General features: G+C 40.5%; 1 protein-coding gene across 1 annotated transcript in view; it reads left to right on the top strand.

The window, feature by feature from the left end:
* The window catches only part of ctnnbl1 (catenin, beta like 1), a 100,111-nt gene that overhangs the window by 35,395 nt on the left and 36,729 nt on the right, over nt 1-27,987 (top strand). The window contains exons 2-11 of the mRNA XM_034696775.1: nt 305-620; nt 6,427-6,533; nt 6,771-6,910; nt 7,665-7,762; nt 10,386-10,479; nt 14,732-14,823; nt 14,985-15,057; nt 17,305-17,363; nt 17,660-17,808; nt 23,207-23,388. Of these exons, the coding sequence (XP_034552666.1) occupies nt 305-620; nt 6,427-6,533; nt 6,771-6,910; nt 7,665-7,762; nt 10,386-10,479; nt 14,732-14,823; nt 14,985-15,057; nt 17,305-17,363; nt 17,660-17,808; nt 23,207-23,388 (1,310 nt within the window). The remainder of the gene's footprint in view (nt 1-304; nt 621-6,426; nt 6,534-6,770; nt 6,911-7,664; nt 7,763-10,385; nt 10,480-14,731; nt 14,824-14,984; nt 15,058-17,304; nt 17,364-17,659; nt 17,809-23,206; nt 23,389-27,987) is intronic.

The following is a 27,987-nucleotide window of genomic DNA, read 5'->3' as shown; positions in this document are numbered from 1 at the left end:
TTTGTTATCTTCTGTTTACATAAAGGTTATTGATTAATTGATAAATTCTCACCTTAAATGTCCAACTGCTTGGTACAGCTTGTTAGAGTACGCTGCTACAGTCTTTTGAAAAGCTGCTGAACCTCATCTGCAGTACTGAAGGTCTATGACAGTAGTTCAAATTGATCGATGCAAAGCATTGATGCAGTGTTGCTTACTTGAGGCCCTTAGGTCTTGTTTATTATGGTTTGTCTAGTCACTTAAAGTATGTGTTTCTCATAACCATGTATTCTATTTTTGGTATCATTCCAGTTATCTTGTAAAGTGTTAAAATTAAATTTCTCTCAAATTTGTATTTCTGCCCATTTAATATCCGCGAAACATGTCCTTTAAATTTGCAGCCTGATAGAGGAGCAAAGCGTCCAAGGGATGAGGATGGAGGATCAGCTGGAGGAGACGAAGACTCCAGAGGAGGGAAGCAGCAGAGGGGACTGAGTGCCAGGGACATGGCCAGATACCGCGAAGCAGCAGCAGCTGCAGGAATAGAAATTGGGGCTGACATGAGGGACACTGAGGAGCTGAGTGGGGACAAGAGGAAGATTCTGGAGAAGCTGATGGATCAGGATGAAGAGGAACCTGAGGTAGGAGAAATCAATCATGTTTAATAAAATAACTTAACATCAGAATCAGAATCAGAATCAGAATCAGAATCAGCTTTATTCGCCAAGTATGCTTGAACACACAAGGAATTTGACTTTGGTAAACTGTGCTCTCTTTGTACAAGGCATAAGAATAGGAATAAGAATAAGAACTACAATAAAAAATAAAAATGAAAATATAATAACAATAACCTTAGCTATAAATACAAAGAAACAACAAATAGCTTGACTAATATGTACAGGCTAAAATAATATGATAAAGTGCAGTGGTGAGTTGCAGAGGTAGTTTTACATTATAAAATAGAAGTTAAATAATACAAAAAATAGAAATATGGAATTCTGCTTGAGAATTGTTGCATTGTATATCTACATGTATATTTACAGAGAGTATTTATCTGACAGGTATGACACTGTTATGGTGTAGTGTTCATCAGAGTGACAGCCTGGGGGAAGAAACTGTTCTTATGGCGGGTTGTTTTGGCGCACAGTGATCTGTAGCGCCTGCCGGAGGGGAGGAGTTTGAAGAATTTGTGTCCAGGGTGTGAGGGGTCAGCGGTAATGCTCCCTGCCCGTTTCCTGGCCCGGGACCGGTACAAGTCCTGGATGGGGGGCAGGTCGACACCGATGATTTTCTCTGCAGTCCTTATAGTCCGCTGCAGTCTGTGTTTGTCTAGTTTGGTTGCAGAGCCAAACCAGACAGTGATGGAGGTACACAGAACAGACTGGATGATGGAGGTGTAGAACATGATCAGCAGCTCCTGAGGCAGGTTGAACTTCCTGAGCTGACGCAGGAAGTACATCCTCTGCTGGGCCTTTTTTCTGATTGTGTCTATGTGGGAGGTCCACCTCAGGTCCCGGGAAATAGTGGATCCCAGGAACCTGAAAGAGTCCACAGTAGACACAGTGCTGTTCAGGATGGTGAGGGGGGGGCGTGGGGGGGGGGCTTCTCCTGAAGTCCACTGTCATCTCTACCGTCTTGAGCGGGTTCAGCTCCAGATGGTTCTGACTACACCAGAGGGCCAGCTGTTCCACCTCCTGTCTGTAAGCAGACTCGTCTCCGTCCTGGATGAGACCGATGACGGTGGTGTCGTCTGCAAACTTCAGGAGTTTCACCGAGGGGTCTCCTGAGGTGCAGTCATTGGTGTAGAGGGAGAAGAGCAGTGGGGAGAGAACACATCCCTGTGGGGCGCCAGTGCTGATGGTCCGGGTGCTGGATTTGATGCTCCCCAGCCTCACCTGCTGTCTCCTGTCCGTCAGGAAGTTGGTGATCCACTGACAGATGGAGGCCGGCACTGTGAGCTGGGTGAGTTTCTGGTGCAGGATGTCTGGTATGATGGTATTGAACGCAGAGCTGAAGTCCACAAACAGGATCCTAGCGTAGGTCCTGGGGGAGTCCAGGTGATGCAGGATGTAGTTCAGACCCATATTGACTGCATCCTCCACCGACCTGTTTGCCCGATAGGCAAACTGCAGGGGGTCCAGCAGGGGGCCTGTGATGTCTTTCAGGTGGCTCAACACTAGTCTCTCGAAGGACTTCATGACCACAGACGTCAGGGCGACAGGCCTGTAGTCATTGAGTCCTGTGATGGTGGGTTTCTTTGGGACTGGGATGATGGTGGAGCTTTTGAAGCATGAGGGCACTTCACACAGCTCCAGCGATGTGTTGAAGATCTTTGTGAAGATGGGGGCCAGCTGCTCAGCACAGACTCTCAGGCAGGAGGGGGACACGCCGTCTGGTCCTGGAGCCTTCTTGGTCTTTTGTCTCTGGAAGAGCTGGATTACCTCATCTTCACAGATCGTCAGCGCAGGTGGGGGGTCAGAGGGGGGTGGGGAGGGGCTTGTGGGGGGGCCAGGTAAATCAGAGTGTTCGGGTGTGGGGTGTGAAAACCTGCAGTAGAAGCTGTTCAGGTCGTCAGCTAGTCTTTTGTTACCTTCAGGGTGGGGGGAGGGTCTCCTGTAGCTTGTAACTTCACGCAGGCCTCTCCAAACTTCTGAGGGGTCGTTGGCAGAGAAGCTCTGTTTTAACTTCTCAGTGTAGCTCCTCTTAGCTACCTTGATCCCCCTCGTCAGTTTGTTTCTGGCCTGCTTGAACAGGTCCCGGTCCCCACTCCTGTAGGCCTCTTCTTTGGCCTGACGCAGCTTCCTCAGTTGAGGTGTGAACCAGGGCTTGTTGTTGTTGTATGTGCAGAAGGTCCTGGTCTGCACACACATGTCCTCACAGAAGTTGATGTATGAAGTCACAGTGTCAGTGAGTTCATTGAGGTTTCCTGATGCAGCTTCAAAAACACTCCAATCAGTGCAATCAAAGCAGGCTTGTAACTCCTGCTTTGACTCCTCCGTCCACTTCTTCACAGTCCTAACTACAGGCTTAGCCGTTTTTAACTTCTGCCTGTAGGTCGGGATGAGATGAATCAGACAGTGATCAGATAGTCCTAAAGCTGCACGGGGGACAGAGCGATATGAGTCCTTTATTACTGTGTAGCAGTGGTCCAGAGTGTTAGACTCCCTGGTGGGACACTTAATATGTTGTCTGTATTTAGGTAGTTCGTGGGTTAAATTTGCTCTGTTAAAATCCCCGAGAATGATGAGCAGAGAGTCAGGATGTTTTTTCTCCACGTCTGTAATCTGGTCAGCCAGGTGCTGTAACGCCTCCGTTACGCAGGCCTGAGGTGGGATGTAGACGCCGACCAGAATAAAGGAGGAGAACTCCCGCGGAGAATAGAAGGGTTTGCAGTTTATGAAAAGAGTCTCCAGATTTGGACTGCATGACTTCTTCAACACTGTGGTATCTGTACACCAACCTTCGTTTATGTAGAAACAGATTCCGCCTCCTCTCGCCTTCCCAGAGAGTTCCTTTACGCGGTCCGCTCTGTGGAGCTGAAAGTCCGGTAAGTGCAGCGAGCTGTCTGGGATGTGTTCACTGAGCCAGGTTTCAGTGAAACACAGGGCGGCGGATCTGCAAAAGTCCGTGTTTCTTGAGTTGAGGAGCAGCAGTTCATCCATCTTGTTTGCCAACATCTAAAATATCTGTGATATAAACTTAATCAATGAATACATTGCAAAAAACGTCCTGATATGCTTTTAGTAGGAATTGTATGTGTGTGCTTCCTGCGTTTAGGGAGGAAATAACATTCCTCTATTTTCAACTCCCTGTTAAGAAGGCAATACATACACATGATTTTGAGATGAAACTAGTGGACAGCTATCCAGATTAATTTGTGCCAATCTGGTGGTGACTGTGAGGTAAGCCAGCACTTTGGCAGGAAAGAACAGAAGAAGAGGAAAACAAGTTGTAATTGGTCCAGCATTTCTGCTATTTGGCATTTTAAAGAAACACTCCAAACAGCACAGGGACAGAGGACTGTACATCTCACATGCACAGTTGAAAGGTTGTTATGTCACCACAATTTTTATCAATGATATCACACATTGCAGATTTTACTTGCATCATGCACAAGAATTAAAATGATCTGTTGCTCTGACAACTTTCCGTCAGTTTCATAATCAATATAGTTGTGAACAGTGTTAGTACAGCAGGAAAACCTATGGTGTTGGTGACAAGTCAACTGTCTTCACAGTCAGCCAGCTGTTTGAAGTGAATCCTTTGATACATGTGTGTAGTGTTTTGTTTCTGTAGCATTTGAAGTCCAGTTTTCATAATAAGCTTTTATTTTGGTAGCGATCACTAACAAGTGTCGCCCGGTCATGAAAGACATGTGAAGGCCTGCCCAGAAAAAAAAATAAGGGGAGAATAATAATCTTTAATATGCCAGAGTTAACCGCGAGTCAGAGCGCACTGGTCCCAGAAAATCCCGGCAACTGAGGAACACATGTTGACACAACACAGCTACAACTTCTTCACAGAGCAGCACAGTATGATCCACATTTAAACTCATTGTTAAAAGGTATAGTTTTGATATGTTACATTTATAAGCCTAAAAAGGTAACATTAGCTCACTTTGTTGTGTTTCCTGACTGAGAGATTGGAAAGCAGCAAGATACAACTACTGTACATGTTTGTTTGCCTCTTGCACTCTACATTGTGTTGTTTTCTTGCCAAGTCTTCTTTCTTCTATCCCTAATTTCAAAGGCAAAAACTATTCTTTTGTGACAGGTAGATGAATACGCCTACCAGAAGCTGCTCCAAATAGCATTTATTGAAAAAGTATCATCTTGTGTGACGGTTCGGGCTGCTGCCCTTCCGTTTAGGAGACACACCTCTTTTGAATTGTTTTCATACATATCACATTAACACTGTCTGTGACACCAGCTGTGCATCCTCACAATGATTTTGGAAAGTTCATCATAGTAATAAGTCTTTTTATTTCATAAAGATAATTTATGCAAACATGCATCTTTCCTAAGTGTTTTGATTGTGCTGAAGATTGGTTTTGTTTTCCATCATTTCATTCATAAACATTAAATATGGGTATATATACCACTACAGATCTTCTCTCTCATTGCTCTGCAGAAAACGTCATGTTGTTTGAGACATTTTTTTTACAGTAACTGTTGATTGATTTACATTTGACTTAAACAACTGTAAATCAGTAATGATAACACTCTCGTTGAAAACTCCGTTTTTTGCTGCAGACCACAAAGGCACTGAATTGCATAACTTAATTTTCCTTTACATGTACTTTAATTTCTCTAACTTCACTTTATTTAGTCATCAAATTTTATTTTCTGCTTTGAACAACTATATATATATATACACTTTAGCTTTTTGTTTATTCGTTTTTCTTTTTTTTTTAGATAGTGCATGTTTAAAAACAAAAAGCTAAATTTCCTACATTTTATCCATGCATTTCTAAAAACAACAGGTCCTTCTTCAATGTTTTTATCTGGATATAGAACCATGTTCATAGTCACCTTTTATACATGTTAAAAATAATCCCATTTGACTCACGTGACCTATCAGGGGATCAAAGGGTGTGTTATATACCGTATATGGAGGCGTGTCTCCTAAATGGCTTATGGCTGATGAAGGGCAGCTGCCTGAAACGTCACTCGTGGTGATACTTTTTCAATAAATGCTATTTGGAGCAGCTTCTGGTGTGTGGACTCATCCACCTTCCACGTCTGCTATTTCTGTCCAGCATCTACTTCATGACCTGAACGTGTGTGCCACCTCTACCATTGCTTCAAAAAACTGTACTTTTGCCTCCACTGAATTTAGAGAATGTCTTCTGCAGGCTACGGAACCTGAGTCTTGCCATTTCTAAGTCTGACAACATGGTACAGATCCATTTCTGAATTTTCTCATGTCCTATGTTCAAGTTCAGGACATATTTTTTAGCAGAGTTGCAGTCAGTCATGTGTTCACTCCTGGCAAGTTAAGTTCAGATCTTAAGTAGCACTAAAGCTGTTGTCAGAACCACTGTTTTCATATAAAGTAGGGCCAAAGAAAACGTAACATCTATTATCTTGTTCTGGAGCAAAGTCTTTATTCACTATGTCAAAAGCTACTCAGTGCAAAGTGCTTCGCCGTGCCATGATGACAGACAGCTGTAATTTCCTAACCTGTCATTATCTTTCCAACCCTTTAGAGGGCTTTTAAGCCAGCAGGAGGTCAAACACATTCCCTCTCCATTGAAATGCACTCACAGTCACTGGATTGTTGAAAACTCCTGGCTTCTCTGCTCCACTCACATAATTAGTTTGACTCTGGTGTTTCTTTTTTGTCATTGCTGCAGCAGCCTTTGAGAAGGCTTTTTTCCTCCCTCTCTGTCTAACTATTTTTCACACTTCTCTTCCTCTCTTCTTCTCTTATGTACCAATGAAACAGGCAGAACCGGTGGATGAAAGTTCAGTGAAGAAAATGATCCTGACCTTTGAGAAACGGTCGTACAAAAATCAGGAACTGAGGATCAAGTTCCCAGACAACCCTGAAAAGTAAGTTCAGTACTTGGATCTCATTATGTGATTATGTATATTTAAATAACTGAAATACTGTATTTAAGGCTACAGTTCATATGGACTCATTGGATGTTGTTACAGTAAGATGTTTTGACTCATAATATCCGAGTCAAACCAAAATTAAAAGCATTAAAAATCCTCTTTTTTACTTTGAGGTTTATATTAACTTTGAGTGCTAACATGCTATCCAAATTATATTGTTCCTCAAACCAGATTCATGGAGTCGGAGCTGGACCTGAACGACATTATCCAGGAAATGCATGTGATCGCCACAATGCCAGACCTGTATCACCTGCTGGTGGAGCTCAATGCTGTCCACTCACTGCTGGGCCTCCTCAGTCATGAGAACACTGATATCCTTCACTCAGAGATCGGTCCTTTTTTAATACATCAAATCTGTATTCTGTATATGGATTTGGGTATTTATAATTAAGGGATAATTCTGGTAGTGATGTTTATACTTTCAGTCTTGTTCACATATCTTATGAAGGTCAAAAAAAGGTGAATTATTTTGTTTTGTGCTTTAACAAAACAGCTTTTTAAATAAGTTGTACGTGTTACCGAGGACATATGAGAAAACTACATCCAGGAGGATTAGGCTGGCTGGTCATTGCCAGAGACACAAGCATCTTCCAGCCAGTAAACTGGTGCTGTGGGAGCCAACACATTGTTCTGCATTAACACAGGTGGATGTTCTCAAGAGAGATGCTGGCACAGAAAGCACTTGTGAGCTAGCCAGAGGGCTCGTCTGAGGACGATCAAATGACTGTACCTCTTGTTTTCTTTAAGTTTTAATAACAGGCCCAGGACTGAGAGCCATAGATAAATTGGGGTCGGTAAGTTAGAGAATGAGGGATGTACCGATAACGCATTAAAGGTTTTTGTCATTTCATGGGATAAGTACACAAAACTAAAAGTGCAGTATACTGATATCTTTATCAGTTCATTATCTAAGAGCATTTTTTGAGAACCAAAAATGTACATTTTACTATATTTTTAATCAGTGACTGTTTTTGGCTGCTTTTTATGCGATTGATTATTAGTCTGACTGTGAAGTCATGTGCAGAAACGGTGGCGCAACAGCGTATTGTCCTTAGCTTGAACCACATGTTGCCATAGCAGTGGTGGACCTGCTGCAGGAGCTGACAGATATCGACACACTTCATGAGAGCGAGGAGGGAGCTGAGGTGCTCATAGATTCTCTGGTAAGTTCAGGATTTACAGTAAGCTTTAAAGATATTGATGAAACAGCACTTTGGAGTCAATACTTAACTTTCTTGGCTCTGGTATCCAAATCAGACAGAGGGGATTGGTTGGCGATATGATTAAATCAAAAACCAGGCCTTGGTTTGGCCTCACTGGCTAAAAGATGGACGGACATTTGAGGATATTTATCTCTTCGAACCGCAGGCTTTAATCATCTGCTGCTTCAAACTAGTGTCCAAAATGCAAACATTGATTTTTGTTGACATTACATAATCTTTTTTCATTTCCAGGAAAGGTCGTTCAATTAAAAATAAAGTTCAAACTAAAATACGTAGCAGCCTATAAATCTTTTAATTTTTTTATACCGACATTAATACAAATTGTCCGGTGGATTGTAAATGTTATAATTAAATTAGGGTGAAAATATGCAAACATGTTGTGCTTTCTGTCATAGCCTAATTATTCCGGTTGAACTTGTTTTTATTCCTTTGGCTGTATGAAAGTGTTCGTTTTTTTGTCAATTAAGTAAATTTGAGATCTAATATTGAAAGTGACAAGAACTTAATCATTGGAAACAAATTAATTTAAAGTGTAATGTCAACCATGCAAGTATAGAATCTCCTCTCCCTCCCATTTGGATATCGTAAGGCTTTTTTGTCACCCTCAGTCACTGCTGACAACACTTAAAGTTTAACATCTCGCCCCATCTCTTTGTATTAAGCCCTCTGTTTCTCTCTCTTATCATAGAGCATGAGGTACTGCTGTAAACCGGGACAAATTTTGACGCCCCGTTATGTGGAGTGACATTTTGAGCCACACAGATAAAAGGTCAAACTACGATAATGTGATGATACACTTATGATAGAGGAAAGAGCCTGTCACCTTGACCTCTCATTGTCAGATCTGCTGGTAGCTTCCAGTAGCTTCCATCAGGGATATTAGAAGTATGTTGACACTGCAGGGAAGTTCCTGTTTTGTCTGACCACATGCTGTACTCTTAAATTCAGGAGTTTAGGCAAAGAGTTATTAAAACAAAGCACGCAGAGATATATTTAGATTTTAGATATGATGGCTGGATGGCAAGAGGAGTAGTATAAGAAAACATTTCAACTCTTGAGAGGAGCACCCATGACCTGGATTGACTCCCACAGTTCAGAGGAGTACTGTGATAGGCTGTGTAGGCAGTCATTTGGCCCAAAACTGCAGTGTTCTCCTCTCCTCTGAAAACTTTGAAGCCCTCTGCAGTGCAATAAAGACATCCATGCACAGATCTATTGTTGGGTTGTTTTAAAACTGACAAAGACTACAGATTTGTCAACAATTGAAGAATGAATGTGGGATTTTGTGGTGACGTCGCATGAAACAGGGGTTATTTCACTTACTGTACTTAGCCCCACCAGTGCAATATATTAGTGCGCTTCGGGCAATCTTTTGGCTTCACATCTCACAATAAGAGGAGTATAGAGACGCAGTGTCCACTTAATATTTGGTTAGTGTGGGAAACGGGTACATATTTCTCTTGGCGATGCTTTGAGGATCATCTCCAGGTATTCCTTCGTTTGCGAGCTGTTTACTTGGTATCTTACAGGAACAACTGGAGATAATTGGATAAGTCTCAAAGACCTCTAACAGGAAACAACCATGTGTGAATGGTAATGTTATGTGATGCTTGCTGAAACGATAGCTCAGGAGCCTCTTAGGATACAAGCATTATATAAACGCAGTCCATTTACCATGCAATGAAGCGCCCATAACCCCATTCTTCTTTACAGCTTCTTCCAAGGGAAACAGTTTGAGGGCAGCAAGGCTTGGTTGAATCCATTTGTCTCTCCTCTTTGCTGTAATGCTTCCAGCTCCTCTGTCCTTGTTGCCAGAAGGCCAGGTGGTATCCTTGATAAGATGAATCAAAATGATCCACGACGGTCTCTGCCGGCTCATAAATCTGTGTCGACTGTCCGTCTTCTTTCATCTGTAAAAGTACTTTTATCCAGCCGGCCGGAACCCCGCAAGCTCTGTTTGGTTGAGTCTCAAATCTTGACTTGAATGATAACACTGAAACATGTTCGGAGAAGCTCAGACTGTAAGCAGGTTTCTTCCACCTGAATCTGAAAGGGAACATCCATGTTGTCATTCCTGCCTCTTCCTATTTTCTCTTCAAAACAGGTTGACCAGTTTCCCTCTGACACACTGTTTCATGTTGCAAAGCGTAAAGATAGAGAATCATTGGACTGTCTTTCAACATGGCAGGAAAGTTGAAAGTAAAGGGATTTGAAAAGTTTAGATGTGGGGGTAGGGATTTCAAAGATTTTTTGAAATTTGTTCAGGTTTTAATTTCAGGCAGCTCTTATAACTAAGATTGTGTCTGTATATTTCTTTGTTTTGCAATAATGTTTGATTTTGTAGATGCAAAAAACTGTTTCTGTCTGCAGCCTTTAATTAAATGTAATAAATCCTCCCCAAGTTGTGAAAGTATCAATAGACTCATTTTTTTACATGAAAACTGAGAGATGAAAGTAGAGGGATGTAGTTTTTCTCCTTGATTAATTTGGATTTGTTCTTTTATACTGTGAAATTGTTTCACAACCCCTGACTTAATTTACATTTCTCTCTGTCTGTCTGTAGTTGGAGGGTCAGGTGGTGGCCTTGCTGGTGCAGAACATGGATCGGCTGGATGAACAGGTGAAGGAGGAGGCTGATGGCATCTTCAACACACTGGGTAAGGAGATATAATGCACCAAAGCTTTAACAACTATCACTGTCTCTAAGCAAACTTTAAAAAAACATCCAAATATTTACTAGTGATTTTATAAACAGACAGATTCATTGTCATCTAATGGCTAACATTGAACATATTCCAAGCAACCCTGCATCATGAAATGTCTTTGTCTTTGAAAGAAGAGGTCTGCAGTCTATTCCTGTGACCAGTTTTCTCCAGGTTGGCTGCAGTCGTGCCGCTGCCACCTGCTCAGTGTTCAAAGAGTTTATCCGAATCAGACAGATGAAAACTTGGCCCTCTGTGTTTAAACATTCATCATCCCTTAGTTAGAATCCTGAACCAGTTAAACTGGCAAACAGAGTCGCTGCCACGTATGAAATATTGAACAGATGTGCTTACAATGCTGTCATTGTCCTGTTGTGCAGCGGCTCCTTAAAATACAATTAGTAGCTCAGTGTTTTACTCTGTGCTGGTGTGATTTGTATGTATTCTATGTTGTCAGCAGTTTTCAATCAATGCACAGAAAAGTTGGAAGTTTGAGTTTGTGAGGAGAGTCAGTTTTCAACTGGTGGTCTTTTTGGTTTGGAAAAAAGGGCAACATGGTTACATTTCTTTGTAGATTTTCTTTTTGTTAACAATGAAACCCCAAGAGCAGGAGGTGATATTACACTAAACATGCATACGACCTAGTAAAATATGAGGATGTGTCTTTACAGCTCTGATAAATATCATCAAGTTGGCTGGCTGAATGTTGCTAATGTTAGCAGATCCAGCACGACCAGCCTTCAGCGCTATTTGTCAGCTGTTCTTGTTTACATCTGGGTAGTAGAGCATTATAGCATTATGGCACTATTCATTACCTGGAGCTACACCCCCCCGGCAAGTGGTGGGTGGTTAGACACAACACAGACTGCTATTTGTGGCCTACAGTTATCAAATTATCAATAATTTCTTTCACCAACTACTGATTCTGGTGTCTACCAGAGAGGTCTACATTGATTCATATAGTTGACAAAACACAAATGATAAATGTAGATACTAAATAAAATGCTAATACTAAATAGATACTAAAACAATAAATTTGACTCAAAGTTACACCGGGCTCAGACTGCAGGAGATTTAGGCGAGTCAATACCTGATCATTACTCTTCCAATATTGGAGTAGAAATTGGGATCTTGATCTGTTCTGATGTTAGGCTGAAATTTTCTGGTCAAGTTAATGGCAAACTAATCCAGTCTTAGACTTGGAAGACTGATTTTGGGGGATAATTTGTAGGATTCAAACCAGAAGCTTATAGTGACAATTTATGAGAAGTGACCATAATAACCCTCAAAAAGAAGTCTGCAGGGATCTTGGTAAGGTTAACTTGAAAGGATTTTTTTATTCCTGCTGTCTGAGCCAGGTCTTACCTACATCATTCAGAAGCGTACAAATAGCTCATCCAACTTACTTTGCATTTTGCCTTTAACTTGCTGTGACCATAAGAAATTGAACTTATGCTTAACATTTCTTTTCATCTCAGCAAAAACAACAACCAAAAAACTGGCTGTATCCCTACAATGTAAGCTGACAGTTTAAGATAATGACTTGGAACTTTTTTCAGTGGCTGCAAAGCTCTGTGAATTCATTTTTCTAAGTAGGTGAGTCAAATATTTGGGGCACATTTCACTGCAAACTGTGGTTGATGCCAAAATGTTGTTTTCTACTTCACATGAAAAAACAGAAGCCTGAGTAAAGACATCAGCTCTAAAGAACTAAAATAAGAGTGTTTGATCACGCTTGTCTAAACATGGTGGGAGAGGGAGCTCTGATTTAAGGTGTGTGGGAGCTTGTGTTAAAACTTTGGCGAGTGCAGTGACGAGGAGTCCTCCAGGAGCTGACTTTGACACCTCACAGACAGAGTAAACTAACTTTATTTGTATTCTTTAAGCTTAACGTTTTGTCCCCCTGCTGCCAAGCGACCTAGACTTTACCTGTGACAGCGAAGGGAAGCTGTCAAGGTCTCATTAGGAGTTTTTTTTTGTCTGAGTTGTGAACTCTTTCAAAGTCAGCCTCAGAAGTTATAGTGTTTGTGGAATAGATTAAACTGCATTCAAAAAAGGTCTTGGTGAGGGCATGGGCCAGCAGATAGTTTGAGGAGTCGTGGTCTCTGTATTTAGCCTCCCATGAATCAGACTTTTCTGCCTCTCAGCTCTTTTTGTGTTGAATGAGTCTACTGAGATGATATTTTCTTTGTTGCCAGATTGAGGCCGAGTATCAGGAGGGCTGTTTAGGTGTGTATTTGGCTCTGTGTGCAAGTGTGGGTTATATCAAGGGAGCGGTGCTATTCAAGATTGTGTGTGTATGTGTGTGTTATCGAGGGAGCTCTCCAAGCTTGAATAAGCCTTTTGTCTGCCTTGGCTGCTCTCTGCTCTGAGCCTTCTGTCCTCCAGGATGCTGTCTGTCTGCTCTGTTTGAATCACTGATAAAGGCCCTTCCTTTCTCTCCCTCAGCACCCTTGCTCTCCATCTTTCTCTCAACATTTCTCTATCATCTGCAGCCGCTCTCCCCAGATTTTGCCCTTTTTTATTTTATTTGTCTTATCTCTTTTTATTCCCTCCCAAACCTCTCCTCCATGTATATTTGTTATCCTCTTGTTCCATTCCCTCAGCTTTCCATTCCTCATCTTTGACTTGTCTTCCCACCCCTTTGCCTCCCTTCTGCTTTTCCTCTTCATTTATTTTCTTCCCCTCTATTCCCTTAAGTTTGCATCCTCTCCTTCCTTCCATTACCACCAACCTGCACTCTCTCTCTCTTTCTCTCTCTCTCTCTTTCTCTCTTTCTCCCTTTTTCTCTATCTCTCTCTGTCCCCTTCTGCTGCAGTCTGCACTGATAGAGATATCATGTGACAGAGACAGTTTTCATATGATAATATTAGAGGTAGCTTGAACAGGGCTCAGGCAGACCTTCTATAAAAAGATGACTGTCATTTTTCACATTTCTCTTCCTTCAAAGAGTTTGCGTATCATATCTGTGTATGTTTAAGTGAGACTGATAAAAGAGTTTTATTGAAGAATTGACTATAAGTACGTCAATCATGCACAAAATCCAACCTCCTGTGTGGAGGACTTGTTTGTGTTCGGAGCATTTTGAGTGACAGCTTTAGACAAATGTACAGTGTTCAGTCTTAACTCCACTGGGCAAGGCTGTGTCATGTTCTGGCTGTATGTAGCTGACAGCGGGCACTCAAGTTAATGCTTCTGCTACCACTAGATTTGTTGCAGCGCCCTTCAGGAAGATCCCAGAAGCCGCTTTTCAGTGTGCTATGCTTAAACCTGATCTTTTGAAATGGATTTGATGTGAAGGGGAGATAATTTGCAGGCAGAAGCAAGCGGCAACCTCCATCCTCAAAATATGAAATATGAAAACACATACACACCAATTCAAAAAAGACGATATTTACAGCAGAAATAGACATGTTTACAGCCTGGTTAAAACAACAGTTTCTGTCTGAATTGCAAATTTCTCTATTGGCACACAATTTTGAATTTTTTAATTACGCGGCAGATATTAAGATTATTAGTTTTGCCCATTTAAGGACATGACTGACTTGACTGATGGGCAGGAACACTGTAGCTGCTGGCGAGGAAGCTCAAAGCCCGCCTCTTTACCTCACACTAGCTCGACAGAAGTTTGGTTGCGTTCAACATTTCCAATATGGCTCCCACCGACAATTTGCTTCAAAACAGCGCTCAGGAACAGATGGGTGACGTCAGGGATACTACTTCCATTATTTATACAGTCTATGGACGAAAGTCAAACATAGGAACAGCAATTCGGATGATATTTAAAATACAAAGCCTTATGCTTGCTAGCAATGCTATATTACAACACTTTATCAACATTTAATAACATATCTCATGGTAAAAGCACAGAATGTCTGACAAAATGATCAAACCAATCAGATTTAAACAAAGTTGTTTAATCAGGCAAATAAGTTGTGCAGCTCCTGCAAGGCTCTCAGTAGGGGCTTAAGAGGAGGAGGGACTACATGCTTCAGTTATGTGCCTTGTTTAATCCCGACACAAGTTTGACACCTATCAGTGTTTTTTTCTGCTTCATCATCAAAATAAGTATCTAACTTGTGTGCCCCATAACTCAAATGATGGTGTGTGCTGAGTTTTATTGACTTGCTTGAAGTTACTTGAGTAGGACTGACACCAGAATCAAAAACTCAGTTTAACTTTATGCAATATTATTTATCTTCCCCAGCTATCATAGAAAATATGGCGGAGTTCAAACCTGGCCTGTGCACAGAGGCAGCCCAGCAGGGACTCATGCAGTGGCTGCTCAAGAGAATCAAGGTAAGAATTTGTTTAAGAGATTACCAATGGTTGTTTCTCTAGAATCTCTGCACCCACATGAGATCTCTAATGTTTTTTCCTTTTGCTTCATGTTGCATCTTCTGAGACTCTGGTCTTTGTGAAACAGAATTTGAATTGGTCTCTTCTTCCACTCCTCTCAGGCAAAGATGCCTTTTGATGCTAACAAGCTGTACTGCAGTGAGATCTTGGCTATCTTGCTGCAAAACAACGACAGTAAGTGTGTCTCACTAAATGGCTGGTGGTTTCCAAATGATGCTAATTTATCTTCTGCCTTTCTGTCCCCTCTGAGCTTCTTCAAACAGACAGAAAATCTAGTGTCTCCTGTTTCCTTCCCTTTTCCTGTCTTCTACATAATTATTATTATTAATGATACACTTCATTTTTCCCTTTCTCTCCTTCTCATCTCTCCATCCTTTTCTCTCACTTCCATCTCATGTCTTTTCTTTCCTCTCTTCTTGTCTATTTGCAGTCTCCTTCACTCTTCCCTCCCTCACTAAACCCTGTAATACCTCAGATAGCCACAGCACTATCAGATGTTTGGACAGGTTCTCATTAATGGCCCAAGCCATATTCATATTCAGAGGGAGTCGTGTTTCACTTTACACTCATCCTCCTCTACTTCAGCAGTGCTGCCTCCATTAATCCTTTCCCTCCTGCCCTTCAAAAACAAAATAAAACTTAAAACAAGAATAATGTTCCTTATTAAAATACTGTCATTCACTTGGAGTAAGAATAAAGGGCAAACCACATGACTGCTATTAAAATATGACAATTTTGGAAAATCCTTGATGTGCTAATTTGAATGTAATTATCGCTGCCTCTTGTCAAATCTGACTTAAAAAGCCGCTCTGAAGGGTTTATATGTAAAAATGCTTCATGCAGCAAATGAGAACAACATTTTATCCTAACTAATTAAGACCCTGAAGATTTACAATTTCTCAAATGAAATTCTGCTGTTAGTTATGGAAACTTTGTTGCTCAGAGAAAGTCAGATGAAGAGAAGAGAGTGCTTTTTGATTAATATATGTGTAGCTTGAGTCTCTTCCTGATGCTAATTCACAGGACTTTTTTATGTCAAAAGCTTTAAGTTTGAGGGTAACTCAGCACTAAAGGCTGATTTATACTTCTGCGTTGCACCTATGCAGCAGAGGCTGACACGGACATAAGCACCACATACTTGTGCGTCAATGTGTCCGTGATGCGCAGCAATTCTCTGCAAAAATGCTTAAGGACAGAGTGGTCTCTCTGATAATCGGGTCTCCTGTTTCTGGCCCCGCTACGTTTTCTGTTTACTTTTCCACAGTGATTCTGACCGTATTATGTTAATTTACAGCTCTTACATGTTGGCAAGGCAAGACATGTTGCTGTTTATCATAAAGCAATGATTAGGTAAAAGAATAAAGAGGAGACGCCAGAGGAGATGAAATACATGGCTGATGTGCGGGGATCCTGGATGTGCTGTAAGTGCGTGTCAGCTACAATGCTGCAATGACCAATCACAGGGCTTGCGTTCTGTGTCGATTCAACATATAGTTACATTTTGGAGGAGGTGCGTGTCAGCTCCATGCGTAGGCCTCTGCGTAGGTACATGAGCTACGCAGACCTACGGCATAGGCTACGCTGTCAATTGGACGTAGATGTGAACAGACTTAACCTTCAGTGTTTTCACGTAGAGCTGGTAAAGCAGCTTGAAACAAATGAATAACAACTTGGTCAGTCATGTGTGTAATTTGTTCTTCATTTCAGTGTAACAACTGCAATGTCAAAGTTTTTTCTTTCGGAATGGGTTTATTTAAAGTATTGTGAAAAATCAGGGAAGGACAGTGTCGAGTGATAAAACCTATCAGCAACAGATAGAGATGTCCATGTCATCATTTACTGGAGTCTAAGTTTCCGCCTTTATGCTTTAAACTCAAACCCCAGAGATTTCACTCTGAATCAGTGTCAGGAGTCTTAGTTTTAGTTTCAGTGTATCTTAAATGCTGAATGAGTGTGGTTACTAAGTGTAAACACAAAAAGCTGTGTGTTCTCAAACCAAAACAGGTAGAAGTGTGAATGTAGCCTCAGGAATCTTGGCCCTCACTGCCATCTGAGGTCACAGAGAAGCAGACTTGTGCTGCACAGGCTCAAAATGATTCTACACTCAGACACAGATGTAATAACTCCTGTGTAAATATATTTGTGTCCTCTTTTCTCTACATTCTTCTCTCTGGAGATCCCTTGTGGTTGATGTGTTTGTCAGTGTTGTGCTCATCATATGTCTTTGTAGCACTTCTGTCACTCCTTCCTAGTCTTTGTCTCTTTCTATTTTACCTTCCTTCATCCATCAACTTAAATTTTTCCCCAGACTGGTTCCCTTCCTCGCTTTTCTCATGTCTGTTTTTTGCTGCAATCTCAATTTAATCTCCCTGTTGTCCTGTTCCTCCATTTTCATCTCTTTGCCTTTCTGTTTTTCCACAGATACCAGAGAACTATTGGGAGAGATGGATGGCATTGATGTGTTACTGCAGCAACTCTCTGTAAGATTTAGCTTTTACTCTCTGCCCTTACCACCGCACTACTTATTTACAGGTCATCTGTTCGAGTTGTGCAGAGGTAGAGCTCAGTCATTTCTCAACCATGAGCATCCCCTGGTTTGAGATGTGTGTGTGTTTGAGATGAGTGTGTGCAGTTTATTATGTGGTATAATTCTAAGCCTGTGGTTCAGACTCTGTAATCCTGGGCCAACTACTCGAACAAACAATTTCCAACGCTTTTGCTGTTTTTTCTGAACACTCCGTCACTCAGTGGTGTTAATTCCTCCCTTTCCTTCCAGGTCTTCAAACGTCACAACCCGTCCACAGCTGAGGAGCAGGAGATGATGGAGAACCTCTTTGATGCTCTGTGTTCCTGCCTGATGCTGCCAGCCAACCGGGACCGCTTCCTCAGAGGGGAGGGGCTCCAGCTGATGAATCTCATGCTGAGGTGAGGCCCCAGCATAGACTCACTCATGGGTACTCTCTTATGGAAATGAACTGAACAAACTTTAAGAATATTCTGTTGTGCATTTCTAGTTGGTAGTCTTCCTCTCCCTTGCTTCTTTTGAAGCTTTGCAAAATTTCTTTGTGCCTCACCAAGTGATTGTTAGGGGAATAGCTCAAAACCAGATGCAAGCTTCCTTTGATTTTCCCCTAGCGCTCAGGCTTGTGTGTGCTTGTGGTTGATGCAAACTTACAGAGACTTGCTTGTAAGAAAACTGCTTTACAGCACTATCCAAGTTTGTGTTTGACTTTCAATTGTTGGACTTCTTCACTGTTCATCCATGCTGCTTTTGTTGTTAATAATGATGTTAGGAATAATTACTGTTTGGGTCAATGAAGTGGCAAACACTGGCTGTTTTTTAAACCGCCTACTATACTAGCAGTAATTCAGTATGGCCAAAATTCAGAATGCAGTATGTGAACAAGAGCAAAATCTGCAGTATGCCAAAACTACCTGGATGTCGTACTGATTCAGGAACATTCCTCAGTATGCAGCGGACCAGTCTCCACCATGTACTGTTTCCCACAATGCACAGCGCTAACTTTACACTTTTTCTTTTTTCTTTTTTTTGACGAGCACTTAGTTTTTAGGTGCTGTGAAAATTATTAGATTCCATATAAACCATTTAACTCTTTAAATCATAAGTGATGCTAAAGAAGTAGTCTTAGCCGTTGTCTACCTCTGATTTTTGAAACCGGAAATACAGCGACGCCTGACCCAGCATATGGCAGAACCGATCCAACAGAATAGTCATACTACATACTACTTTTAAACCCATTATGTAGTATGCAGTGATTTATGGTTACAGAAAAGCCCACCGGTTAGACCAAGTGGTTAAATACAGAGGCTGTAGTCCTCATCGCTGGTTCAACCCCTGCCAGTGACCCTTCGCTGCATGTCTTCCTCCAGTCTCTCAGCTGTCCAAATAGATAATAGTAAAATGCCCCAAGAAATAACCGGACAAAAAAATAAAATAAAAAGCATCTTACCTTTTAACAAAAAGGTCAGTTTCTAAAGGAATCTCCTCTGTGCAGCTTTCAGACAGCTTAACTTTAGTCTGGGCCTTTCCATGCCAAATGAAGCTCTTTTATGGCACTTCATTTGATAGGGTGTATTTGCTTGGGAGATTATGCTGCAGCCATTACAGCTCTTGCAAGTGCCTGATTTTTGTGCCTGTAAGTTAATTAGATACGTAAAATTAGGCTTATGTTTGCACATACATTTGATGGATGATAAGCTGAAGCAGTCCAATTTGTGTTGAAGTTCATGTAAAAGCTGTTACTTCCAAGCAGGAGCAGTGTGTGGAACATGAACAATATCTGAATACCTCAAAATTGAATCATCTGAGTCTGAGATACAAGAAAGTATCTGTTTTAGTCAGTAACTAAGTGTAATCAGTGTTTAATAGATCTGTTTTTGCCAAACTCCTCACACAATTTCCAGAAACACAAATGTTTTATGCATTAAGAATATTCCTGCTGAAATATTAAGCTGATGCACCGTGTTGAAGTACAGTAAGATGGAATTCACAACGAGATGCAATAAGTGCTTCAGTGCTGTAAAAAATAATATTTAGAAGGAAAACGCGGCTCTGGGCCTAGCACAGAATTGTCTCCAGAGATATGATTCGGCCCTCACAGCTCAGTTATGAATCTTTTCTTCTCTGTGCTTTCTGTACTGTGAACGCACTCACTCCAGAACACGCTGTAGCTCGGCACAGAACAGCACGCCTTTCTACGCTGCTGCCCAGTGAGACTACCGGGCCGATCAATCAACAGTTGGTGGAGTGCAGCAAATGCAGAGATGTGACCTTAAAGAGTCATAAAGACACATTACACGCTTTTATGAAACCTTCACAGCTCCTGCACCCCTGCGCTGATAATCACATCTCTCGTCACGCAGATTTAAGGCTTGGATCAATATCTCATTATTGGAATGCAAAGACACTTTTCTGTTAAATCATCCACCAGGGAACAGGAGGAGAGAAGCAGCAGACAAAGAAACGTCTTTTAGAGAATAATAGTGAATTTAAGTCTGAGCTTTTTTCATTCTGTTTAATACTTACATATATATTTACATTTTAGTATTTCCTACAGGAGATCATCTATATGTAAAATAATAATTCAACTACAACAAAAACTTAATATAAAATCATTTCAATTTCATAAAAGTGATCATTCTAAAAAAAAAAAAAAAAGTTCAGAGAAATTAATCTAGTTGCCTTGTGGCTTGTTTAGTCTCAGAGCTTATCTCATTGCACACAGAGGTTTAATTTCAATAACAAGTTTAATTTTTTGCACATTTTGATTTATACATTTTTTTTTTAACTAAAAACATTTGTACTAAATGCTAAATCTACTGAGTTCCTCTTCAGCAGAGTTCCAAGTTTTTGCAGCATATCCTTCATTTCCAATTTTAAAATTCATCAGCTCTTGCTTTCTACCCCAGCCAGAATGCAGGTGCCAAATAAATGGAAAATAAAAATGAGAACGCAGAAAAAAGCCATCTCCACTCACTGAGACATATTTATTAGTTTTCCATCAAAACCTCCATTTCAATTCCAACCAGGCCTCTCCAACTTTGTGCTACACACGGATTTTCACACCTGGTCTCTTGATGAATTCTCGGCACAGCTAAATGTTTGTTAGACCAGAAACCTCTTCCTGAAGCTGAGCTGCACCACTGGCATTTTGATGTCCTGGTTTCATTCACTTAGCTCACGATGAGCACTAACAACGGTAGTTTAAGTTTACAGCTCTCCAGGTGTGTTCACATAAACTCTCCAAACTCCTGAAAACTTCCTGAAGTTTTTGGGGTGGGTTGCAACTGTGAACGCAAACAGACCTTTTAGACTTTTCACGCCAAATGTATTGTGTATCATATCGTAAACCTTATACTGTAGTTTTTCCAATGAGCTTTTGATGTCCTGTCCTGACTCCTGAGAATCATCCCAGGCCTCATGCTTTTAGTGTGAACAAGCAACTTTGAAAACTTTGAAAAGATTTCTATAAATGTTCATCTAAACAATTAAATGTTGTTGTTTTTTTTGTTATTATTTATTTTTTTAATTGGACAGTAGGTTATTATACCGAGCATTGACATATAAAAGAGAGAATAGTGGTCATTTTCTCTGCAGTCATCCTTCCTTAAAGATTATTAGAATTAAATACAACCTGGGGGTTGTATACATTAGAGTGAGCCAGAAGTTACAATGTTACAATGTTACAATGTCATTTAGCAGACGCTTTTATCCAAAGCGACGTACATACGAGAACAAGAACAACACAAGCAAAGATCTAGAAGTCTTTCAGGGAGAGATAAGTGACATAATTCAAAGAAAGTGACTGATTCAAAACCGGTCCTCAGCACATGGTTTGTGTTTAGCACTACGTCAACTCATGTCTCACTCAGCGGTAAGAAAACACCTAAACATTATCATAGTGAAAGTTAAAAACACAAACAAACATGAAATGTACGCGCAGGAGGCGGGCAGAACGGCAGGACGGGATTTGACTGGTTTCATAAATTGGATCCTGATGGCAGGGATTGGTTGGTGTTTTCCCAGGTTTACTCCGGCTGTAGATAGAGGCTATTTGCCACTCTTTTTTTGAGAACACATTATGTATTGATTGCCACTTGTAAATAGTCTCAAAATTGGATCATCCAAGTCTGTTTTATTTCTTATGTTATGTTCAAAATGACTACGTATTTAAAGGCATCTGTAAAAAACAGATTTTCAATAATGTTTCTATTTTTGATCAAGTTTGGAAGACTATTTTGGTTTGACTTCTGGGTGTAGAAACATATCATGTCAACCACTACAGGTTAACAAACTTTCATCCATCTTTGAGTGATTCAGTCTCATCAATAATTTGATTCTAATCATGAACCAACACACCTGTCATACATCTACCTGCCATCAATTTTGGGAAGACGACAGCATACATTAGTTCACGACACCAGGATGTTGAGTCACGTCAGCCGTCTACGTACTGGATTGCCCAGTTTCCCTTCAGAAAGTACACTGTGTATCATCCCCCATGGCCTCTCCAGCTGTCCATCATACATAATGTGCCTGTCTAGAGAACCAGACTCAACTGCTGAAATATGTGTCCCTCCTCTGAGATAAACACTGTCATCTGTCATTGGTGGGAATGGAGGAAGTGACACAGTGACAGACAGCTACATTTCCTGAGAGGAGATGTGGAGGGGGGGTAGAGGACGTAGACCCATCAGGAAACAGTCGGTTTCTCTCTCAATGTTGATGCTTTGATGAAGGAAAAACAAAAACATCTACAAGTTTAATTTATTTGTGTTGACACATTTTCAGTTTTCTATGACAGCTGATTGTCTGAGTAACTGGCTCACTGAACTGCTCTCAAGCTTTCGTTATTTGGTTAAAATTTGTTTGACTGATGAAGAGAAAAGGTTCTTTGTAGTTCAGAGAAAAGTACACTGATATTGTCATTGCTTGCAAAAGGGTTGTGGGCAGAATTTGAGTGATAAAGAAAAGACGGTGACTTTTTAAGTATGGGTTTAACTCAAGCGGCAAACTCCGGTCTCAAACGATGAAGCCAATGCGGAAGTGATATAAACTGCAATACATCGAAAATACGCTTGAGGCTGGCTGCAGAAACACCGGAAACCACATAGATATGAATGGGAAAAAGACGATCTTTGCAGCATTAATAAACATGTTTACAGCCTGGTTCAAAAAACGGCTTGGCCCTACAACGCTAATCTCTCTAATGGCACACACTGTACGGGGGGTGAATTTTTTTCTAACATGACGGTTAAGAAGATATTAAGATTATGAGTTTTGCCCAAATAAGGATATGACTGACGTGACTCCCGGTCGGGAACACACAGCCATTGGCTAAGAGACTCACACTACGTCACACTCTGCCTATTTGAGTTCCGCATTACCAATATGGCTGCTGCCGTCGATTTGCTTCAAAACAGCGCTCAGGAACAGATGGGTGACGTCACGGATACTACGTCCATATTTTATACAGTCTATGGTTTAACTCTAGTTTTTTCTCTGATGGACTGAAAGCATCAACCCAAACTAATTGAAATGTATACGAGATGTAAGTAGTAAGCAATTTCATTAGATTTTTAGCAAGCTGAACATCAGATCTTGGTGGATTTCATGCAATACACACAACTTGTCTGATCGGTTTGTAGTTGAGGTTCTTTCAGTCTATCAGTCGTAGTTTGAATACTGATTTAGTTTGTTGAGCTGTAAGGTTTTCTGAGCACTTCTCATTAATATATTCTTGATATTGTTAAAAAAAACATGAATTATCTCTAATTTGTGTATAATTCTTCTTTACTGCAGAGAAAAGAAAATGTCTCGAACCAGTGCTCTGAAGGTCCTGGACTACGGGATGATTGGTCCTGAGGGAACAGATAATTGCCATAAGTTTGTGGACATCCTGGGCTTACGAACCATCTTCCCACTCTTCATGAAAACCCCCAAGAAGATGAAGAAAACCGGCGCTTCAGAGAAAGAGCATGAAGGTCAGTCTCTAATTAGCGAATGCAACAACAGAGTAGATGTCTTTCACAAGGCTGCATTAAATTATGTCACCATGATTAGACCTGGTATAGTGGTGTGATCCACTGGGTGATGTACATGTTGGATTATATGTCATTAACTGTCACCAGAGCGTAACGAAATATAACAACCAACAGATAAAGAAAGTAAACAATTGAACCAAACTATTCAGATAAAAGGATACTAGTTGACTGTGTGATAATAATAACTTATAGATCATCAAAACCCCACAGTCACAAGAAAAATCTGTGTTGATGTAGGCACTGAAAATAAAATAGGAAAAAGAAGATTTTCTTCTTTCCTTGTAAGTTATCAAGTTATTGTCTTGAAGTGGTTTGGAGCTTTTAATCAGAATCAGAAATACTTTATTCACCCCGGGGAGGGAAATTTGGTCATTGCAGAGGTCTTATAAACGGTATGTAAGAAAGTCAAAATGTTAATAGAAGAATAAATCAAATCAAATAAAATAATACAAAATAAATGCAGAAGCACAGAATAGTTAGAATTACCTATGTACAAAATTAATTAATATTCTGTAGCTTCACTTCACGTTTTCTTTCACGTGAAACCCAAACATGTTTTAATCCAGGATTGATGGTAAATAAATACTTGTATTAGCTTATATTTTGCACATAATTCAAACCTCTAAAATCTCACCCAGTCCCAAGATTCCTGCACCAGTATAATGCTGATATTCATTAAGTATTATAACACAAAATATCAGTCTTCTGTGTTTGAACACTCAAATGAACCTGCAGTGTGCTGTTAATCACTGACACCTACCCCACAGCAGTGTTTCCAGGCATCAAACATAACTTAGCAGAAGTTAAAAATCATGTCCCTGATGTCTTATTAACTTTTCTTGATTACTAAGAGGCTTCAGTATTCAGTTCAGTACTTTTAGAACCAGTTAAAATCTCCTTACAGGAGCTTTAATCATGTGAATAGAAAGATACAATGATAGTTAAGGGGGTTAGTGTATTATTAAGGCTACTTTTAAACATCCTTAAAATCTCATTGCCTTTTGCTTATTTTCCATTGTATTTTTCTTTTCATTCATTCATTCATTCATTCATTCATTCATTCATTCATTCATTCATTCATTCATTCATTCATTCATTCATTCATTCATTCATTCATTCATTCATTCATTCATTTATTTATTTATTTATTTATTTATTTATTTGCAGACTGTGATGGTTTAAATGATTTAAATGAAGGATATATATTTTTCCGCTTCCTGTACCACCACTGCAGTGTGTGGTCACACCTGTTTCCTGCAGACACACTCAATCCTAATCTGCTCATGTATCATGCTTTGCTGCCTCTTCGGCCTGTCAGTTTACACTATCAATCCAATCTTGATTGATTTCTCTGCCTTCACCCTCAAACCTCTCTTGTCTCTGAGTGAGATATCGGAAGTGCAAACAAGAGCTAGAGAGAGAGAGCAAGAAAGATAGGAAGTCCATACAATGCAGGGTGAGAAAATAAAATAGAGAAAAGAGTGACAAACACTCTGTCCATCTCTTTTCTCTTTGTTCGATTACCAGTGCTCAAAAAGTGGAACCCCCTCCTCTCTCTCTGTCTATATTAATTAAGTTTGATTTATCCGGAGGGGCTTTCCAGGCCTGCAGAGAAGAACAAATTGTCTTCCATTGTGTTCTGTCTTACCCAGGGACTGGATGAATTAACCTGTGACCTCCTCGAGCAGCAGGAGGAAGAGTAGGGAAGATAACCCGTCCTACCAGTCAAACCCTTTCCCCCTGTGTGTTGAAGCCCCTGGCAAGGCAGACACACACTTAAAAGACAAACTTTAAAAAAAGATGTGAAAATACACCCTGAAGGTTGTGTTTCCCTCTGAGGGTTCTGCAAGAGTGGTGCAGATTTGTATTTCCTAACCTGTACCTGCAAGTCCGCAGTACTATGAAGGGAAAGGGAAAGTCAGAATGATGCTGCAAACATACAGTAGGTAAGCACAGAGAACCTTCTGGTCCAGATGGTTTAAGATGCTTAAAATCCAAGAAATGCGCCATGCTTTAAGAACTGTGCAGCCTATGCATGGGCATTATGTCTGATCAGAAATGTTATTATAGTGCATCAACATGTAACATCTGAGTTTGAGTTAAGTTGTGCACATATTGAAGGCTTACAGTCTAATAAATACTTCAATGCAACAGGTTGATTCTACACAAGTACCATATCAGAGAGAAAAAATAAACAAAAAAGATCCTAACATTGATTTGTGTTATCATCTTCAACCCTGTCTCAAATTCTGGCTCATTCTAGTGATCCAGATCATTTTTCTCAGCTCAGCAATGAGAGCCGACTCATCATAGTACCATATTGGCTTTAATTAAAGCCATTTGTAACACTGTTTTGATCATAATCATTTATTGTAGTTATAATATACTGTACCATTTCTAGAATATACAAGAGTTGGTTCTTGGAGCAGAGTCATTTGCAGCTGACACATGACCTGTTTAAAAGTCTTTGCTGCTTTTATTTTGAAGGGCATGTGTTTCTATGATGGAGTACACTTGTATTAGTAGAGTAGTTTATTCACAGTCTAACACAGTAGGTGGCAGTGATGCATCTCAATGCGGGTTGTCCACCACAATTACATGACCAACTTCAGAAATGTGGGACAGGATTGTCATTAAGTGGGTGATGATGGGTCCTAAAACTATAGCTGGGGTTGGTAGTCAGATTTAGATACACTTTTTGTTATACTGGTTAAAAATATCTTTATGTCCCGATGGCAATCAATACATAATGTGTTCTTTAAAAAGAGCGGAAAAAAAGCTGCTATCTACAGCCGGAGGAAACCTGGGAAAACGCCAACCAATCACCGGCATCAGGAGCCTAATGATGAATCCAATCAAATCCCGTCCTGCCGTTCTGCCCGCCTCCTGTGTGTACATTTCATGTTTGTTTGTGTTTTTAACTTTCACTGTGATAATATTTTGGTGATTTCTTACTGCTGAGTGAGACATGAGTTGACGTAGTGCAGAACATAAACAAAGTGCTGAGGACCGTCCTTAATCAGTCACAATCAAATTGTTGCCAATCAGTGGCACTCGTGCATGTGAGCAGGGGGCATCGTTTTGGAAGAGCTCCAAGAGGAGGGGGGGGAGGGGTTAGATGGAGTCCTGAGGAAATGCTGCATTCAGATTCATGCTAGTTTTCCGTGACTACCAACCCTAGCTTTAAGAGCTTCGGATTTAGATATCTAAACAGATAAACGACAAATTTATGGAGTACCCTGGCATCACCATTTCCATTCGCTGGATATGGATCCGTTCAACTAATTCCCTTTTTTCCGGGGGTATTAGCACAGCTTCATGCAGAAATGCCTCTGGGAGCCATTGTGCAGACCTGCAGCCAATCAGAGCAATGAAGCATGTGGCATTGCACAGAGCATCAGAAATTTTGTTGTTAATAATTGTTTTTATGAAAATACATGAATCAATTTGTTTAATTTGGCCACCATAGTGGATTTCACAGTCCTCCTTGCAGCAGAATTGGCAATCCTTGAATGTTGAAGTGGTGCTCCTGTGTGGTCACCTTATAGAACCTGCCCCGTTTCTTAATAAAGGACTCGGTTTATCTGAGGACGCTGGGAAATCTGGGATGACAGCAGCTCCAGACCCACCAAATGAATAAAACCTGGCTGTTGATGCTAGGCTACTGCTAGAGGTCCTTCACACAAATAATCACAGCAAGTAGGCTTTCTAGGCCTTGCTGTTATCAGCTCCTCCAAGAATACACTTCACTCACCGACCACAGTGATTACAGGCGTAACAGTGTAGAAACTGTCAGTATTTTTTCTGGTGGTCTTTATTACATTTGTAGGACAGAAAAAGGCATCAATGTACATTTCAGTCTGTTTCAGAACCAACTAAAAACTCCTCAGAGAGGCTTTACAGGATGAGTCATCGAAAATAGAGCTAACCTTATGCTGGAGTTGAAGATAATAAAGATCTGACAGGTTGGGATAAAGCTTTGCTTGCCCGCTCACATTTTCATTAAGAGCATTTAAACTTTTAAGAGGGAGGTCACCAAACCATGAAACAAGGGAAAAGACAGGAAAAACTCAAGAAAAGCTTGCCAAAATAAAAATATGGAGATTTTATCATTTTAAAATGAGACAGATCTTTGAGGGATAACAATATTTTTGTTACACCACACCTATTTGGATAATCAAATTACAATTCAAGTTGATTTTCAACAAAATATCTGAAGAGTTGGCACTCCAGCTACTCAAATTTAAAATGTAGATGTTTTGCATTACATTATAATAAATTGTTGATTGTACAAAACAAAACATGTGAAGCATTCAACGCTGTAATGAGTTTTCCATAATTAATTCATGTTCTAATTTTTATGATGGGAGTTTCAGCTTTTGTAGAATTCCCATCTTGTCTCCATCGATTCCCTGAACAGCTATAGGCCTAATGAGATGCCTGTCATAATATAAATCCTATTGAGTGAACCCTCCTTCTTAGGAAGACGACTAATTGAAAATGCTGTGAATCAAGTGGTTCTTCAGAATAACACAATGA

Source organism: Notolabrus celidotus, chromosome 11 (genome assembly GCF_009762535.1).
Source record: "Notolabrus celidotus isolate fNotCel1 chromosome 11, fNotCel1.pri, whole genome shotgun sequence".
NCBI lineage: Eukaryota > Metazoa > Chordata > Actinopteri > Labriformes > Labridae > Notolabrus > Notolabrus celidotus.
Note: the sequence above shows the minus strand (reverse complement) of the source record. Positions and strands in the feature narration are given on the sequence as shown.